General features: G+C 31.9%; 1 protein-coding gene across 1 annotated transcript; it reads left to right on the top strand.

Moving 5' to 3' along the window:
* The first annotated feature begins 12088 nt into the window (after positions 1-12088).
* On the top strand, positions 12089-19080 carry LOC148278413 (uncharacterized). The gene is made up of 3 exons (XM_088231410.1): positions 12089-12299; positions 13430-13768; positions 15731-19080. Exons 1-3 carry the CDS (start codon positions 12249-12251, stop codon positions 16124-16126), a joined length of 786 nt encoding a protein of 261 aa, XP_088087536.1. The 5' UTR covers positions 12089-12248; the 3' UTR covers positions 16127-19080.
* The last annotated feature ends 1008 nt before the right edge of the window (positions 19081-20088 follow it).

Raw genomic sequence — 20088 nt, 5'->3', positions numbered from 1 at the left:
TGGATCAGGCCAAATAGGTAAAAATGTGTTTTTATTTGTGAGTTTAATGTGTTTTTATTATGTAAAATATGTATAAGATTATTTTTTAATTATGTTTAATAAGGCACGCTTCAAAATTATTTAAAATGTCTCTCGCGGCACGGAACACCCCAGTGAGGGAGCATCATCTGAAATGTAAAAAAGTAATACAAAAATTGTATATTTTAAATAAATCGTATTGTTACCATTGAGATAAAATATAAATAGATAGCCCTCTACACAAATCCGAGCTAAAATGTCGTTCCCAAAGGAAAAAGAATGACCAGCGGAGGGAACAGGTATCGTCAGGTCATATCACGTCGACTTTGATTAGCAAAACCAGTAGTACAGTAAAAAGTGCGGACTTTTTACATCGGTCTATTGTAAGTTATATTCAGTATGTCACTCCTTTCCGCAAACGCGTCACCTTTGTTTATCGTTTCACTATACGCCCGACTAACCGAGCATAACAGAGACAGGAGATAACTGGTAATATATTAATAAATCGTTTTTAACATTAAAATAACTATTTTAAACGAGTATTAAGAAAAATACATTGCTTACCGGTGAAAGGTTAAACCATTGCTTTTTCTATTTTTCCAGGGCTGTAGTTCAATCACAAATAACTATTGACATGCTTAAAAACATGCAATTTGAGCGATCACGATGAATAATAATGAACATGGTTAAGTTATCGCGGTCATAAGTCAACGCGTGTGTAATCTCTAAGTCAACGCTCGCGTCAGTTTGTTTTTTATTTTCCTTGTAAATAAATATAGTTTTTTGCCGAAAAATCAGCGTTTATTATAAAAAAAAACAATATATTGCATTTGCAAAATAGTAAGAAGTATCTTATACAAAAAAAGTGTTTTTTTTTTAAATTAAAATTACTATGGCGACTGCTTTAATTGACAGTTGGCTTTCCAACCGCCGCACATAAGGACGGATGACCGATTTAGCGCGCCAATAATAGGATTTCATGTTGTCTTTAAACTAATCAATAATACTCTAAAAATGTTAACAGTAAACCAATACCCAATGTGACGCATAATTTTATTTTGTCCACGCAACATATCAATTTACGCATGCGCGCAAAGTTGGGTTATCTTCGGCACGGCCAACACCAGTCAGTTGCGTTTGGATTGTTGACGGAGTAACTACGCTTGTCCTGTTTTACTTAATTTAAAATCGCAAAGTTTTCAACATAGATATTGAAGTATTAGGTTAGTACTTTAATCTGCAATCATTATTTATGTAACTATTGTACGTACTATAGATATTATCCATGTTTTATGAAACACCGTTTTTGTTTAGAAAAAATATTAATATGGTTACTTTCCCTTGAGTTTAGAAAAAAGTACCACCGAGTTCCACTCTGATCTGAAAATATATAGAATAAGTTTATTATAACCAGCATAACAAACAAAATTCACATCCACTTTCATCCACCTTTTTAAAATATAGCGTATTCTTTGCAGGTCATCGTTTCGAACCCGTTCTAAAAGAAATAAAAATTAAAAGAAAAGAACTATTTGAGGTGTTTAAAAATGAACAGCTTTGCAAGTTATCGGCAGTGAAGTGTAATAAACAATCATTTATGTATATATTAGACAAGTTTGGAGTCAGTAAGTTTTCAGAAGAATGTGAAAAACAAATTAAAATAGCAGTTAAAGTGTTTGTCTCGAAGCTCTTGACAAAATGGCGTAGCTGTAACTACATGTACGAGCGTTTTTACACCAAACATAAAAAATGGCTTGACGAAGAAGTGAAACTCCCGAAGATGGAGTCATTACAGCTTTCATCCTAACCGCCAAAAAGTTCAGGGGAAAAGAAGCGAGGCAGGCCAAAAAAAGTTCGCAAGCGTGCAATGTATGTAAAGCTACTCCTAATGATTTAAACAATCTCAAAAAACTAAAAAAACAGAGTTTGTAATAAAGATACCTTTAAATATGGTATTTCTGTGTTACATGCGCACCTTAGATGCTATGAATATTTGCTACATATAGCATATAAATTAGAATTTAAGAAGTGGCAAGCAAGAGGTATAAATGCAAAAGAAAAAGTAAAAGAGAGGAAAAGTAAAATAGCTACTGAATTTTACAAAGAAATGGGCCTAGTTGTCTATCAACCAAAACAAAGTGGAGGCAACAGTAATGACGGTAACACGGCACGGAAGTTTTTTAAAAATCCGTCACTTGTTTCCCAAATAACTGGGATTGATAAACAACTTATTGAAAGATTTTCGAATGTGCTTTCCGTTATTTCTTGTGGGCATTACGTAAATGAAAAGCTATTTCAAAAATACTGTTTCGAAACATCTCAAATGGCTGTTTCTCTTTATGGCTGGTATAAAATGAGTGCCAGTGTTCATAAATTGTTATTACACGGGGCAGATATCATGAAATATCTACCATTACCAGTAGGCCAACTGTCTGAAGACGTTATTGAGGCAGGACACAAGGAATATAAAAAACTAAGAAGTAGTCACTGTAGAAAAACATCTAGAATTAACACAAATATTGATATATTTAACTGGATGTTTGTCTCTTCAGACCCTGTTGTGACAAGTAAGCGAAAAAAGCCAAAAAAAAATCAAACTCCATTGAATGAAGTTGTATTAAGCATGCTAAGGCTACCTTCTTTCTATGGTGGTGATGATGAAGGCATCTGTGATCAAATGTCTGATGATGATGATGATGATGATGTTGTAGATGGTAAGGATGTTGATGTACAGTAGAATTTTATCCAAATTGTATAGTATGTACATATACTTTAGAATACAGAATCAAATTGATATGATTTTTTTATTAGAATTTATGAGAACCCAACCCCAAATAACCCTAAGTGGGCATTTTTTTGTAAGATAATTATTCAAAAAGGCATCTTTCATCCTTTTCCGATCATAATATTAAATAAAACCCAATATTATATTTTTGGCGCCCTAAATTGGTCATTCGTCCTTATGTGCGCCGGTTAAATGCAATAAATAACTTGATAAATAATACATAAATTAAAAAAAATAACAGATTTCGAATATTTTCCACATTAACACGGGTGAAATTCAAATATGTGATTGAACAACAGGATTATACGTCGCGAAATGTAAATATTGGGACATTTAATATTGGGTGTTCACGGATGTTCCATTGCGATCGCGAATACGGTAAACAACCACGGTGATAAATTGTTATCACGTCAATTATTAGCACGTCGATAGTTATTTGTGATTGAGCTACTGGTATTCTAAACGGAATTGCACACGAAGAGATTGCTCTGTTAGTGTGTATTTAGTATGTAAATACGCGATAAAAATGCGTTTTCTACGCGCGCTTTTACGTTCTTCTTCTTCTTCGTTTTTTCATGGCCTTTTCATCTCTCAACTCGGGTGTTCTGGCCAGTGTCGAGTTTTTTTTTTTTTTTACATATATACACATGTGTTAGTAATATAATATGTACAAGTTAGTATGTTAGTATTTAATATAATATATACATATAATAATAAAACATATTTACAGCTTTGCACCATTTACAACTAGATATTTACATAGGATTTTAAATACACGTTTATTGGGTGGAGACAGGAGAGTTAGAATATGAATAGGGAATGGGATATTAATATCAGAGAGGTCGGATAGGACGCTGTTACGTTCAAAATACTAACCCAGATCGATTTGTGCAGTATCTTAGCGTAATTGTGAGGAGAAAGGTAGCCGGGGAACGTTCGCCATAGAATAAAGTCCGTTCTTTCAAAAATGTGCCAATTGGCCGCAGGTTGACGGAACATATTTTGAACGCTCATGTTTTTTTTAAAATTTTTCTTTTGTTATTTGTTTATTTTTCCTTACATTTATAATTTACATAGAAGTATAATTACAAAAATACACTTTAGAAAAATACATATTAAAATGAAGCAATAACACGAATAGGAAAAAATGCCCACAAAGACTACAGCGTCTGAGCGTAGGCCATTCCTTTTTTAATTATTAAAAAGTTTATAGCACATATATATGGTATGAAATGACCATGAAAAGAAAAGAAAAGAAAAGAAAAGAAAAGAAAAGAAAAGAAAAGAAAAGAAAAGAAAAGAAAAGAAAAGAAAAGAAAAGAAAAGAAAAGAAAAGAAAAGAAAAGAAAAGAAAAGAAAAGAAAAGAAAAGAAAAGAAAAGAAAAGAAAATAAAAATAAAAGAAAAACCAAATTAACATGTGCTGATATTACGAAAATATGATTTATTTGCAGTTATTTGTGTGCATTTTTTTTTTTTTTTTAAGAATGTGTATCTGCTCTTTCCATGCTAATCCAAGACCTCAAACCTACTTTAAACTGTAAGAGTGATTTAATGTTTTGCACTTTACCCTAGTTATTTACCTCAATGATTGTTACATTATCTTAAGTGTAAAAAAGAATGACATAAATTTTGAGATAGTAAATAAACAAATAAAATAGTGTACTGTGGTCAAAAATTGCAAGCACAAATCGAAAATTGTCATAACACGTTTGTTGTTATACCAAAAACCAAACCTAAAATTTCAAATTTATGCAATGGAGCGAAAGGGCATTTCTATAAGCGGGAGCAAATAATTTATCTGAGGAAAGATACGATTATGTCTATGAACTACCTTGACCCGAAAAACACACATAAACTGGTTTGCCGAAACGTGCTTTAAAATTCTTGTGAAATTGCCCTTAAATTTGAGATAATTAAAAATGCTCCACATGAAAGAAACTGATTGAATGTGGGCGCAAAACGGTGCTATAAACAATCATAAATAATTGTTAGCCGAAAGAGGCTTTGTAATGCTCGATAGTCATAACCATCAGTCATCAGATGATATCCTTGCTTCACATCCAGAATCACGACAACAATGCGAACATCACAATATTATAATACATTATATCAAACACGTTCCAAATTTCAGAGCGCGCTCATCAATCACGGTGATTTGAAATTCGTAATATACTCGTGTGAACTGTATGCTCGTATTTTGCAAAAATTATAAGGCACCGGGTATGAAAGAGCCTCACTGGTAGGAGAAAGGAAAATTGGTACTTGAAATAACTCACATGTATGAATGCCTTTATTTCAAAATGTTTACACTACGGCGTAGTTCAGAGACAGAGCAAAGGTCTCCAAACTTTGCTCACTATTATATGAGCTGTGTCAAAAAAATGGTCAGTAAAATTGTACAATCTTTGTTACAATATGGTTTTGTAGGATGGGGTGGTGCATATGCCAATATATTAAACCCTCCTAAAATAGTACAAATATTAATTATTAAAGTAATTTTAAAGAAACCCTCAACATTTTTATACGGAAAGTCTATATTACATACAAATACAAATAAAATTTGTAAAAAGATCTCACTTCCTCTACATTCATACATCTTTTCATGCATGCGCCCTGATTATTCCGACTTTTGACATGTCCATCTTGAAATATTTGTTGGATTTGGTTAAGCCATGTTTTTCTCGGTTTTTCTCTGTTTCTACACCCATGAAAATTCGCATCCCAAATCTTTTTAGCCATTCTTTTGCTGTCCATTCACTTTACATGTCCAAACCAACGCAGATGTCCTTTCCTGAGTTTGTCGATAATGCTTATCTCAGCCTTACATAATGTACGGATCTCGACATTTGTGCATCCATCGTACATAGTTTTACCACCCATTCACTTGAGAGATCAAATTTTGTGCGCATTGAGCTTACTCACATCCCCACGTTTTCAAGTCTTTACTTCGCTCCCATACATCAGGGTCGGTACCAGGACTATATTGTGAACTGCTGATTTTGCCTCTCGCGACAAACATTTATTTTCCAAGGTTTAATCAAGTGCACCATTCACTCTGTTCCCAGCACTCACTCTCATTTCAATATTTTTATCAGTCATTCCATCCCTAGTAAACATACTTCGTGGGCTTATTCATTAATGTAATTTATAAATGCATAACATCGCTGCTGTTTTCATTATTATCCATATACGTATATCGTATATGTGTATGTCATCACTGTCATACGTATTATTATATAACTTTTGATTCCATTTTCAACATGTATTTTTTTATTATTTTTATTATTTTTATTTTTCTATTATTATTTTGTTTATTGTTTTGATTATTTTGCATATTGTTTTAATTACCTGTTTATTGTTTCAATATGTAAATAAATATTTTTGATTTATATACCGAAGAGTCCCGACTTAACACGGAATTTTCTAACTAGTCGGGACATAAAAAACATATAATTGTGTCTATGTAAAATTGTGTATTTTGTGCATTAAATAAAAAATGAATAAAAAAATTAAATATTTTATTTTAATGCCAAATATAATTTTTTTCCAATCAACCTATTAAATGAAAGTAAAGTGAATGAAGTGAAGTGTAAGACTGAAAATCTTATTTTTGTGTAACAAAAATATCAAAATACCCTATTTTTGGTGTACCAATGCAGTGTCCTATGTACTATTTAATGCTGATTAGGAAGGATGATGATTTGTTAAAAGAAAAGCCTCTTTTTAATCTAGTAGCTTTTGTATCTAGGCGATTGAAGGATACTTTCGCGTTATTGTCAAGCGTCCAAAAGCAGTTTTTCATAAAAATAGCGCTTAAAGCTTAGTATTTATAAGTTTGTTAATGAAAATTCTTTGTGGAGGTCCATTGTTGTTTATTATAGATCAGCCTTGAAAGTGATTAAACCGGTTATCAGTGATTCCAAATTTGTGGATTTAAGTAACACTCGTCTTTTTCTGTAATAAATTTCTTATTATAATTATGATAAATCAAGACATGTTTGGAATCTCTGGAATCGTATGGATGCAGCATGGCGCATGTCGTGACACACGATACGAAGATGATACACCTACACACGTAGGACATACATTATATATCACGTGTAATCCTAAATCACTACCACAGACACTAACCGTTACTATTCAATAGGCAAAGTATTTTGTTACGAAACTAACTACATCGAAGCGAGTTGCGGTCAAACGTCGAGACCCACACGCACGAATTCGTTTAGGCGTCCGACATTTTTTGTCGTACCAACCATTTTTTCTTAACTCGTTTTTATCCGCGGCCTTGCTCGCGTAGTATTCGGGAGAAATTGGTTGGTAATAAATTATTTTTGTCGCAATGAGAATTATATTTTTTTTCGAGATGATAAGTAAGTAGACTGTATCGATTGCTGGTCCTCTAATCATCGCCATACAAAAAAAAAACATTATTTATTGGTTTATGGCAACGGAACATCATTTTTCAGTTTTAATTTATTTTTAAATCAATAATTTTATTTAGTAATTATATTCATTTTTCTACTAAGAATTTTCTCTAGGGAGAAGTATTTTCTTGGAATTAAACGTTATTTGTGACAGTTGACAGTTCTCCTGCTATCCTTATGCAAAAAGTCAAGTCGATCGGTCGCGACGTGGAATAAGAATTATTTTTTTCACTGTTGATTACAAATAACTTATAATCAACATATTTATCATTTTATAGGAGTTCAAACGAACCGTCATATTTTTTGTAATGTTTGTTTAAACTGTGATCTTCTTCGCATTCATATATGGAGTAGAAACATGGGCATTGAGAGATTCAGAGGGAAAAAATATTGATACCTTCAAAATATGGTGCTGGAAAAGAACGCTCGGGTTTCCATGGACGCCGATGTAGACTAATGAATCTATACTGAGCTAAAAATTATGGATCGAATGTAAACTATACATTATGTGACAGGCAAATTCTCTAATATTTTAAACAAATTGTCAGAAGAGACCCATACAGTCTTGATAAGCTCATTATGGTGGGTGGAGTGGAAGAAAGAAAATACTGCCAAGGCTTTGCCCTCCTTCCGGAGCTTAAGACGCTGTAAAACCTAAATATACAAAATTATTAAAACTTTTTTTCTATCATCAGTAATTTCTACTGCCACTATGTTTGCATCATCTGCGGAGCATATGAGGTTAACGACTTTATCTTCCTTAGTTCTAGATGTATCACTTTCTCCATTCTCTCCTTATCAGCGTTTTTATATATTTATTTTGTTTGTGTAGTAAAAGTTTTTTGACTCATATATTTTGTCATAAAGATGTTTGTTAAACATGGTTTGTTGCTTTATTGTTTTGAATATGTGCTATAAAAAAATTTGTAGTACCATATTAGTCCCGAATAAAGTTGTAGTAACTCCTGGGAATATGATTCCTATTATGCTTTGTAAAATATTTTGCATTGAATAATTTATACGTAAGAATAAAAAAATTAAAAAGATGCAGAGGTCGCTCACCTACCCGATGGAGTGACATAATAAAATCTACGCTGTAGTCTTCAGTGCCTGATGCTCTTTGCTCTGCCCAGAACAGGACTACCCGGAGGCCGACCATAAGAAGAGTGATATAGTGCAGCCGCTATATTCAGTCATGAGGGCAAGGACGAAAGCGATTTATCATGTTTCCATTACAGTATTATCTGTACTCACAATCGATCATGCATTTTTGTCTGCCGACTTATTTTTTTGCGGGCGACCGTCATCGTTGGTCGGCGCGGCGATGCATCGGCAAACGTGCGCAGCGGTGTTTTATCAAATTTTTCAATGTTGCGAAATAAAAATGAGATTAATGATTTATAAACGATGTTGCACTAATTGGGCTGTATCTAGATTCACGAGAGTTTCAAGGTCATGGACGATGCTTGATATTGTGATATATGATTTGGTGATTTAATCGTATCGAAGTGTTTAATCAGATTCTTGGCCTGTATCTTCGTTTCCACTTACATTTAATTTAAATTTGAAGGGATTTTCATTCAAATACTTGTTCATTTTACGATTATGACTAAGTTTTATAATTACTAAGCGTGCGTGAGCTAAGATGTTTCAGGGCTACATTAAAATTATTAATTACTAAAATATTTTTTTCAATTGAGTTCTAATAACGGTGCATTGTTTTATCTTTGTCCGGGCGGATGAAGAACTTAGTTATTTGTGTGAAATACAAATAGAATCCTCCACAAATGTTTTTGATTCGATGGGTACTCTCGGGTAATATGTATTAATTAAAAAATTAAAACATTTTTATTTTAACCACAGCAATTTATTTGATTATCAACCGGTTTCTGATCAAATTTTAATCCCATGCCTCCATACCTCTACAAACACAAAATAATACTTGGCATAAAAACATCGTTTTCACCTTCATTTATAAGATTGACTATTTAGTAGACACTTCACATTATAAGGTAGATAATATTAATTTCTAAATTATATTGTAACAAAAAACCACGTGCTCGCTAAGAAACCGGTGGGTAATTAAATAAATAATAAGTGGTTGAAAACATTTTTTTATTTTTTAAATTACGAAATATTTTATATTTTCAACGTAAATAACACGAAAAAAATAATTTAAAAAAATATAAATAAAACTCTAATAAGTAATTACATGATTATTGGCCAAAAGATTTTACGTGGTACTAAAAACAATTTTGTATTTATGCTCATAATTTATTATTCTGCATCGTTTTATTAAGTGACCCAAATAATAATTGTGCATAACTATGAACTGCAATTCTGCACGTAATTCGTTATACCCGATAACTGCAAGTTCTCGTTAATGTTTTTCTAAACATAAAAATTTCGCACGCTTACAGTAATAAAACTCTTATAATAGTTAGTAATATTATAAGAGTTGTTTTTTCAACACTAGTCAGTCACACGAGATGATATGAAATCGCACGATTGCAGATGCAACAAGCTAAGCTTCCAATTTCTCTAGGCATCACGATTGCACCCGGAATCCAAACCTTTGCATATTCAAGATGTTAACCTTTTCGAGACTAAACGTGAAAAAATTCCACGCGTTCCTGAGAGGAACCAGGAATACCCCAGCTAAAATGTTATTAATACGACTTTGTCATTATGATTGTCATGGCAGTGTTCATACGCGTTTTGATAAAATACTGTTGCGACAGCATGCTATATCGTCGTTGATATTGCGATACTGCATAACTGTCAAATAAATTTATCGGCAGGGGAACTACCAAAAGTATTGCTGGAATATAAAAAAAAAAACTATCATTATTTAGAGTTAAATAAGCACTTAATCAAAACTAACGGCTCTTAATTCCTATAATAAATTCAGTGCATTAAAACATTTTTGTTCAAAAACAGATTGCGCGGTATTGTATCGACAATGTGACTTCGCGCTCTTTCCGCTGCTATACGTTGAATTAGCACTGGTCTTAAATCACTCAATCCGTTAGCGAGAAGGTATTCTTTTTTAAATTATTAACTTTTTTTATTTATTAATAACAAATTAAAATACAATATTACAACTTAACACAATTTTTATAATAATCAAATACATATATTTACATTAACGTTTCCCATTACGTAAAAGAAATAAACAATTCTTGTGTACATAATGGGGAGTGACGTCTTACAATAGATTATTTTATTTTAATCAAAAATATTTTTTAAATAACATATATAAATTACAAAAAAGGTATTAACGATGTTTTCAATCAGTGTTACGTAAAGAAGAATTATAGATGTATTTTTTTACTTCTTTCTTAAATATATTGTATTCCTGACTGTACTTTCAATTATCTTTGTTCATTTCATTAAATGTATGGTGGGAGTTGAGATAAAAAATGCATGTAAAATCTAACGCACGAAATACGATTTTTTGTAGTTATTGCTGGAAATAAGCGACCAAATAGAAAGACGCACACATGCAAACTGATCAACGTTTCAAAGATTATTAAACACTGTAGAGCGATCAATTGTAATGTTTGCTGTTTGCACGGGGAAAAAACAAAGAAAAATGTGAATTATTTTTTAAAGATTTTTTTTCCTCCTGGCTGTATATCCCATTTACTTGGGGTCGGCCTTCCTAGTCCTCAGTCTACATGTCGGACTATGTAAGAAATTTGTTGTTAAGTTGCTGTTTAATGGCCGGTTGACACCCGACGCCAAGACAGTGACCCCTCTTGCTAACTGGGGCTTAGGATACGATCGTTGACTATTGTTCTTCCGCTGCCATTCTCAACACAACGTCCTGCCCGATGTCGCTGTCTTTCAACGGCCCATGGTCCGAAGGGTGTCCGAGTGGCCTGAGACAAAATAAGTACCCCTTCCGCTTGTTCCGCCTTACTGATATATTTCATCTCCGCCATCACAGCCGTTGAGATCTTCACCTGTAGCCCTGGGAAAGGGGTTGCGTTATACCTCGCAAAACTGGGTCCTCACCCAAACTTAGTCACCTAAACACTTCGGTCTACTGAATTAAAAGATGCCCACCTCCGCGAAGTGGACGCGCTGAATGATAATTACTCCAGTGAGAACTGAGAAGGTGACATAGTCCTCCAGGAGCAGGGTTAATGGTCTTATTAAGGTTGATATATGCTCACAAACCATCGCCCAAGACCAAGTGCATGAATGAATATTGAAAGATTTTGCAGAAAAATATTTTCATAATTTTGATTCATTATTAATATTATGATAAAATAAGGTGGTAAGATTACGTAAAAAAATGAAATCAATATGATGATTGACAAAAAAGTATGGGAAAAAAAAATGCTTCCTGGGGGACCCTAGATACCCCCTTAGGCCCGGAAGGGTTAAGATAGCGACAATCATACGTAAGTCTTGTCTAAAGTGTGACAAATAGTTTGTTCTAAGTGCATGATGAAATAAATGTTCAACTTTCAAAAAAAGTATCATTTCTCTTGAAAAACATCTGAAATTAGTGGTCAACATATTTATTTAATCTTAAACGTTATCATACATAATTTATGAATGTCCTTACGTACTATAATCTAATTATCAGATAGTATTATTAATCTTTCATCTCCGTTTGCTATAAAATATACGATTTACACATTTAAATGACTAACTTATTTGCTGCTCAAACGTAAACAGAATGGTGAATGTTAAACCGCTGATTTTTCGTAAGTGGACTTGGTTCATGATGAAAAATGTGCATGTGTCAACAGCTATTTACAGCTACTCTCTATCTAGACACAACGTTATGCGATAATCTCGTGGAAGAATACATAATATGTAAACAAATAATAATAATGATCGGTGAAGATATAGAGATCGCACAATAGACGTATAAAAGGAAAGCGCATCCGTAATTCGAGGCATTCATTCGTTATTTGTCGCCAAATCTGGAAGTGAAACAGAATCCCTAATGAAATTGCGATCAAAACAGATACCTTAATCAGTTTGGAATAAAATGAGATGTTTCTGTTAATCACAACTCTTCTGATCTCCGTCGCCTCTGCTAATCAGGTAAGGACGAAACAGTTCTGATTTGGAAAGAAAAAATAATTTCGTGCGAAATTTAAACGTCGCCTTAATTATTATTGCGATAGTACAATCATCATCTTCATCATTTCCCTTTCCGTACCTAGTGGTGCATAGAGCACTGCATTGGAACAGTAAATGCAGCATATTTTTATCACCAATATGTTATACCAGTCAATTACACAAAATTACATATATTGAGGCACAAAAATATTAATATCCTCCTACTTTAATTAAAGATATATGAGATGCAAATAAATTGAAATGAAATTACCTAAACGTTTATTTAAAAAAATGCTAGATATAATATACCGGCGGCGGCTAGGCGGCCTCCGTGGTGCAGTGGTCAAGACGCTTGACTCACGCACGGAAGTTTCCGGGTTCGATTCCCGGTGAGAACACAAAAATTAAAAATGTGATTTTTCTCAAGCCTGGGTGCTCTGTGATGCAATTCACCACTGTAATTAGGCCTCCTGGCCTGTTGTGGTGCAAAAAAAAAAATGTAAAAAATGTAAAAAATGTAAAAAAAAATACCATAAGGAATAATGGAAAAATGCCAAATTCTATTGATACTGGTATTAATGATAATTCTGTGTAAGCCCGGCTCCTAGCACAAGACAGCATTAGAAAAAAAACATGAACTTTTAAATAAATATGAATTGAAACTATAATGTACCTTCATTATCCCCCTTTCCAAACTGAGTGGTGCACAAGGCACTGCATTGTAATTGCAGCGTAGTTTGATCATCTGTCAAATGAAGGTAAGGTGATCAGTCTTACGCTTCTGGTGCCAGTCCAGAGACAATGAAATATTACAGTTTAAACAACCTTTATTTTCAATATTTCATGTCCTTCTTTCCAGGAATCGAACCCAGGACTTCAAGAATGGCAGAAGAAAGCGTCAAACCTCACACAACGAGACGGAATTATCTCCACTCGATTACCTTATTCAGGTTTTTTCACCTTAGAGCGCCGCCATCGAGTTGAAAACACTTATCCAGTATTCTGGTTCTATTTCACACAAATAACTGTATTATTAATGCCCCTGAACACAGAGAGAAATGTTGCCTTACTTGTTATAAATTAAATAAATAAATAAATATTTTATTGTTTAGCCAACAGAATATCACCACGACTTTCACAATCCAACATATGATCAAAGGTCGCGAGAGTCATTGAGCATCTCTCCAAACCCTGTAGAAGCACTTCCTGGGCACATAGATAATAACGAAGAGCATTCCTCCCATCATCAGCTGAACACCAAGCGAGGAACGAGAACCTTCAGTTATGAGGAGATCGAAGATGATGGGTCCTATGATGGATCTCTGGTAGACACAATTCCAGGGAAGGCTGGAAAAGATTTTCCAGCATATTCAGAGGTCCCTAAAACTGGATTTAGCTGTCATGGAAGAATTCCTGCGGGATATTTTGCGGATGTAGAAACAGATTGCCAGGTATGATAAACGATTCTCATAAAACTATTTTATTTTTACTAAGTCATAAGACTCCCTATTCTCTCTAATTTATTACATGTTTTTATGCATCACTTTCCAGAAATTTTTTACTAAAAAGCAATTTTACGAATATTTATTGTGGAAGTAGAAAATGTTTGACCATCTTGGTAAGCAGATGAACACATTTAAAAATTGTAAAAAGTAATTAAATTTCAACAGAGGCGAAGAACATTTTACAGAAGGGGATCTAGAAGTCTAGGCATTTACTGGGCTTATTGAGTCCTTGACTAGTTTTGTCTTGTCGTCGGCTAGTTTCAAATCTAAATAGAATTACATTTTTAGTGCTGTTATTTCATTATTTATTTATTTTATTTTATTTGTTTATTCATTCAAAATTACACTAGTTAAAATATTAATTAACTTATTAGGCTTTTTCGGCTATACCCGTGTACAGCCATAATAATTAACAAAAAAAAAACACAGTTAAATTAATTATATTAAATTATATTAAATTATAATGACATGTAATGCAATAGAATAACAATCTAGAAAAAAAAGTATAAGTAATAAATAATAAAATTCCAAAGAATACAATGCAAAAAAGATAATCAGAAATAATTTTAAAAATTTAAATTATAAAAATTCAAATTCACACATAATCAAATATTCTAAATATTGGTATCATTTAAATCAACAAAATAACAGTAGAATATAGAAATATTAAAAAAAACAAAATAATTATTGAAATCAACAGAAAAATAATGTATATATAAAAACATAATGTGAATATGGAATTGTATTTTGATAAAGAGTGTGAATAAATAAATAAATAAATAAATAAATAATTGAAATGATAATTGAGATATGCTTTATAGAAATTCACTTAATACTATAGTAAGAAATATTAGAAATAGGATTGAAAAATAATATGCCAAATAATACTAAGAACTTAATTAAATAATACAAAAATACATAATCAAAAAACATAAAAATATCAACATATATAAAAAGCAAAAGTAAAAGTATGAAAGAAAGGCAGATTTATACGTTTTTTCTAATTGCTAAACTCGAACTTTAAAAAAATTGACAACCTCGTCTATAAATGCCCATATTACAACACAAATGGAGAACATTTTAGGGAAGGAAATTTGAAATTACAGGCGTTTATAGGGCTTATGACCAGTCATAGACTGGTTTAAGTAGTCACTTTAGACATTGTGTAACATTCACCATTCTACCTTTGTTTTAACATCTATATTACTTCAATTGTTCAATCTATTGATCCTTGTGAAGTTAAAGAGCTAAAACCTTTATTGATGCCGGTGAGACTCTAACTGAATCATTTCACCTATATACTACTAGGAAATGCATAGATTTACGGTTTACGGGGAGCTAATTCACCAATCAATTCATTAGTTTGACAGTTTATTAACATGTTTTTACTGCTGAACACCCTTGTTGGTAGATGGTAGACTTGGTGATAATACAGTTACTAAAAAAAGAAAGTTTGAAAATACCTTTTTAATGATAATTGAATCCAGTAGCCTATATTTAAATTGAAAGAAAAGTGTATACCCACACGCAAGGCAATGCTTTTGTGGGTTTTTTTGTTTGTTTATGTAATAGTTTTTTGTTATACCTTTTGTAAAATGCAAAAAATAAATAAAAAATAAACACACTCTCCGAAGCACAAAAGCTAGTCTTTTTTTGGAAAAAAACAGCTATAACATTTAAAAAATAAATAAAAGAAGATTGCATAGAATAAAAAAACATGAGTCAATTATTTTATTAAATAAATCAAGAAAAAAATAAAATAAAAAAATATGTTCAAGAATCTAAAAAATCACCAACGAGACCGATTGCATGATTGGACAATTCAATTAAAAACTTCTTATCTTTTACTAAAAGGCAGGCAAAATTGCCATCATGAATTACTGTTTTTAATGCCCGTTTGTTTTTAAGGTTTTTCACATCTGCCTCGAAGGCGGACAAAAAATATCGTTCCTCTGCCCTAACGGCAGCATATTCAATCAAAAGGTCTCGGTCTGTGATTGGTGGTATGACGTGGACTGCTTGGAGCCGCAAGATACATCCCACTTCTCCAATGACATCCAAAGAGATCAGGTGTACCAAGATCCCGACGACTATCAGCAGTACCAACACTTCATTGTGGAAGAAACATATGACCTTAACTTAGCATCTTCAGGAGGAAACCAGAATCCCAGCAAAGAATTAAAAAAACCCGATGAAAAGAAAGGACATCAAAACGAAGAAGAAAATACTAGATCTGAATTGTCAAGGAAGAAACATAACACAAATATAAAGAAAAAAATATCTAATGAGTCTGTCAATGTTTGATAATACTTAGTCATTTATTAAATTTTTTCACTATGACATTATATTATATATATATTTTTTTTTATGATATTGTTTAAATGTGAATACTTTTACTAATGCATTTAAAACAAAATTTATACTGACAAAAAACTCACGGTTTTTAAAGCAATTAATTGATAACATCTTATGTTTTATAAACATATTAAATCAATTATTTGTTTGATGTAATTAAAATTTTGCGTTTTTTTAAGTAAAGCATAAACATCTTCTGAAAATATAGCAAAAAGCTTTTATGAATCTTTTATGAAGAGAATTTATGATTTGTCTCTCATGATAATGTATCTCTTATAAAAAGATATGGTTTTTAGCAATAAGTCCGCCAAAGTACTTATTCTTTGTACTTGAAGTTTTAAATAAATAATAATAATAATGCATTTATTACGTACCGTAATTGGAGTCATATATTATATTATGAAATTATTTTTTTATAATTTTTCTGTTGTTTTTCCAAATAAATAAATGATTTTTTTATTTTAAAGCGTTAGAAACACTGAGCAGATTTAAGCCAAAACGTAAAAAGTTCTTAATTAAAAATAATTCTGCAGTTTTATCCTGTTTTGAGGACATGAAAAAAAAATGTAAAAATATTTTTAGTGTATTTTGTTAAAATAATTGCAAACCCTACCTTAATAAGTTTTTTTTTTCAAATGTATAAAACTCCAAAAATACATTAATATCGAATTTAAATGTACGGTAATTTATAATTTAGGTTTTAGAGAAATACAAATATTGTAATACTCTCAAAGTAAGAAAAAGAAATGCCCTTTCGCTCTATTGCATAGAACAGTAGAGTTCTAAATTTTTGGTTTGGTTTTTGGTTTAACACAAACGTGTAATATACGGTTTTGGTTTACGCTTGCAATTTTCGACCTGAGTTCCTACCACCCGTTGTATTTATGTCAACTGTAGCTAGCTTCATGATTGATATTCATTTGATGGTTTTTGTTCATATGGGCGACTTTATAAGCAGGTGGTGTATTATTACTCTGAGGTTATACCTAAATATTGTAAAACCAATAAATTACTTAAACCATGTCACATTTCATAGTCCCTGGACTAGATCTAGGGTGTAATACTGATAATCTTACCTGCAAGTCTAACCTTTCCGAGCCTAAGCGTGAAAAAATCCGCGAGTACCAGGAATACCTCAGCTAAAACGCTACAAATACGACTCAAAAAGAATAATGAAAAATCACCTCATGTTTGTCGTGATAGTGTTTTTTAAACTATTTCATGATATTTAGAGTTTTCTGCAATTTCATAAAATTCTGTTGCGAGATTATGCTATATGAGATCATGCTGCTCTCCTGCTACATGTTAAATATCGCTGATCAAAAGTCAGGCGTTTTTGTGGTTACCGCTGGAAGCGAGAAGCACACGTGCAAACTGACCAACGTATTAAAGATGATTAAACTTTACAGCGATGAATTGTAATGTTTGAAAGCAAAGACAAATTTCATTTGAAAGAATTAGGCAAAAAAGAATCTTAATATTTTTTATACTTTTTTAATTATGTGGTAGAATTATGCAAAAAAATAAATCGATATGAAGATTGAAAAAAAATATCTAAAAAAAATATGCTTCTGGGACCCTAGTAATCTCTTTTAGGCCCGGATAGGTTAAAATGATATACACTGCAGTAGGAGTACCGATACAGTGACCAGTGCATAATAGATGCCGAAGTGGTAATGATTATAACGAAAAGCAAGTTTAATAAACGTTTTTTTTACACATCTTTACTTTTATTAAATATCTTAATTACTATAGTGAACATGACACTGCTCAAATATTTTTTTTTAAAAATCATTCTAACATACTTTTCATTACTTAACACTTCAAACATTAAACGAATGTATTAATGGCAATTTTTTTGTGGCTTGCATTTCTTACCCATAAATCACAAAATTGTATTGAACTAACCTTGAAGTGCGATCACGTTATTCAAAACCTGACAAAGAAAAATAGGTCACGTCTGGCTGAAGAGATGAGGTTTATAAGAATAATGGCTGGAGTAGCATGGAATTACCATATTGGGAGGCGTGAAATAAGATAGACACTCAACAGACAACCTTTGCTTCCCAGAAACAGAAATAACATCTGCGTCGAATCAACGTTAGATTTTCAACACAATAATATTTTGTGCCAATCAGTTAAAGAAGGCCGCTGGAAAAGTGAAATCATTCGTCATAATTGGATATCAGCACCAAGTGGTGTACAGAACACAGCTGCATTGACACGGCAAATGCAGCAAATATTTTATATCAACGGTTGAGATTCCAGCGCAGAACCTAGAACTTCAAACAGGCGAAAGCTCGTCTATCTTTACTCAATTTTTTTTTCTTAGGATTTTTATTTGGGCTAAAAACGAGTGTGTTGAAGACAGTAGACTGGGATTTTTTTCACTTTTTTCGAGAGAAAAAAACTGTTTTCAAAGTGTATTTTTTGTCACTTTGAAAACAGTTTTTTTTTCTGCATGGACTCCGAAATGATAAGAATAATTATTTTAACAGAATCATCTAGAATTTTATATAATAGATTAGAAGAATCTTTCCTAGTTTTAGTGATATTTAACTTAGAGTATCCAGTATTTTAAGTAATGTTCATTATGTGCAACGTGCGAGTTGTATTCGTTAACAAATCAACTGAAATATTATTAGCATTTTTTAATTTTTTACTAACTATTTTATTTCCCTCTATTCTGACCTGTTTACGATATTTTTAAGAGGAAATAAAGTTTTTCTTTATTTTTTCTTATAAATTAATTAATATTGAATTAACATACCATCATGGTGCCGAGATAAATTTGTTTTGATGGTGTTGGTGTAACAGTTAATGCATAGGTCTTTTTTAAATATAATATTAGATATGTTCAATGTGATTATACGTGATTATTCGAAAATAAATGTTTTGTGTTATACCTGTGTTAATAATGATATGTTTTTAAGAGAACCTTGAAGTTTCACCAGTTTTCGGGATTCAAACCAAATAAGAAAGTACCAAAAAAAATCTTTTACTCATGATATAGTTTTCGACAGGATCAATTTGTTGTAGTTTACACAATGATTTTTAAAACTTTATAAACATTCCGGAACCAATCTGAAAAGTTCGCTTGCCTATGAACTGTAGAAATGATAAAAAAAATATATGGGTAATATCTAATTTGTCATAATATACAAATGTTGTAATACCTTTGTAATATTAGTTTCCTAGTAAATGATTAAGTAGAATCTCATCCATTAAACTCTAAAAAATATTTAAGTTAAGTCATGTTATAATGTATTATTGTTTTCAAAAACATTTTTCACTTTGTGGTATGACATTTTACACTTATTTGTTTATAAATTTGTATAAACCAATTAATTTTTTAAAAATTAAACTTCGACCGGTTTCGAGGTTACTACCTCATCGTCAGGAATTTAAATTTCTGACGATGAGGTAGTAACCTCGAAACCGGTCGAAGTGTAATTTTAAAAAAATTAAGTGGTTTATACAAATTTATAAACAAATAAGTGTAACATGTTATAATGCTTTGATTTTATTTTTAACAAGTTTGGTAAATTTCAAAACCTGGTTCTGAAAATAAGGCGAAATGATGCATTGATTATGCACTTCTCGCATCATCTGGATAAAATAAATACCGATTAAATAATAATCTAGATTCAAAATGCATATTTACAATGCACGATAATTGATTTGCGGCTTGGCTTTGTTCACGAAAAAACAAAGTTGAAATGCTAAGGATGTGAATTATTAATTAGTGGCAAAGATCAAATTCCAAAGTATTGCGTAATAATGGTGATTGAATAAAGTCAACTGTGCAACTCAGTTGTTTTAAACTTAGACTATACCCTGTCTGGGTAATCTGTAAAGGGTGTAATTAATCCTTCAGGAGTCGCGCTTTGGGCAAAAATGCAAAAGCAAAA

This window comes from Micrasema longulum, unplaced genomic scaffold (genome assembly GCF_059751315.1).
Source record: "Micrasema longulum isolate JH-2025_06_02 unplaced genomic scaffold, ASM5975131v1 h1tg000883l, whole genome shotgun sequence".
NCBI classification, from domain to species: Eukaryota; Metazoa; Arthropoda; class Insecta; order Trichoptera; family Brachycentridae; genus Micrasema; species Micrasema longulum.
The sequence above is the reverse complement of the archived record's forward strand: the minus strand, read 5'-3'. Positions and strand labels throughout refer to the sequence as shown.

Excerpts from the sequence above, each read along its gene's own strand:
- LOC148278413 (XM_088231410.1), top strand. The coding sequence starts at position 12,249 with ATGTTTCTGTTAATCACAACTCTTCTGATCTCCGTCGCCTCTGCTAAT. Across the intron at positions 12,300-13,429 it reads CCGTCGCCTCTGCTAATCAG|CCAACAGAATATCACCACGA; the intron begins GTAAGGACGAAA and ends TTTATTGTTTAG. Across the intron at positions 13,769-15,730 it reads ATGTAGAAACAGATTGCCAG|GTTTTTCACATCTGCCTCGA; the intron begins GTATGATAAACG and ends TTTGTTTTTAAG.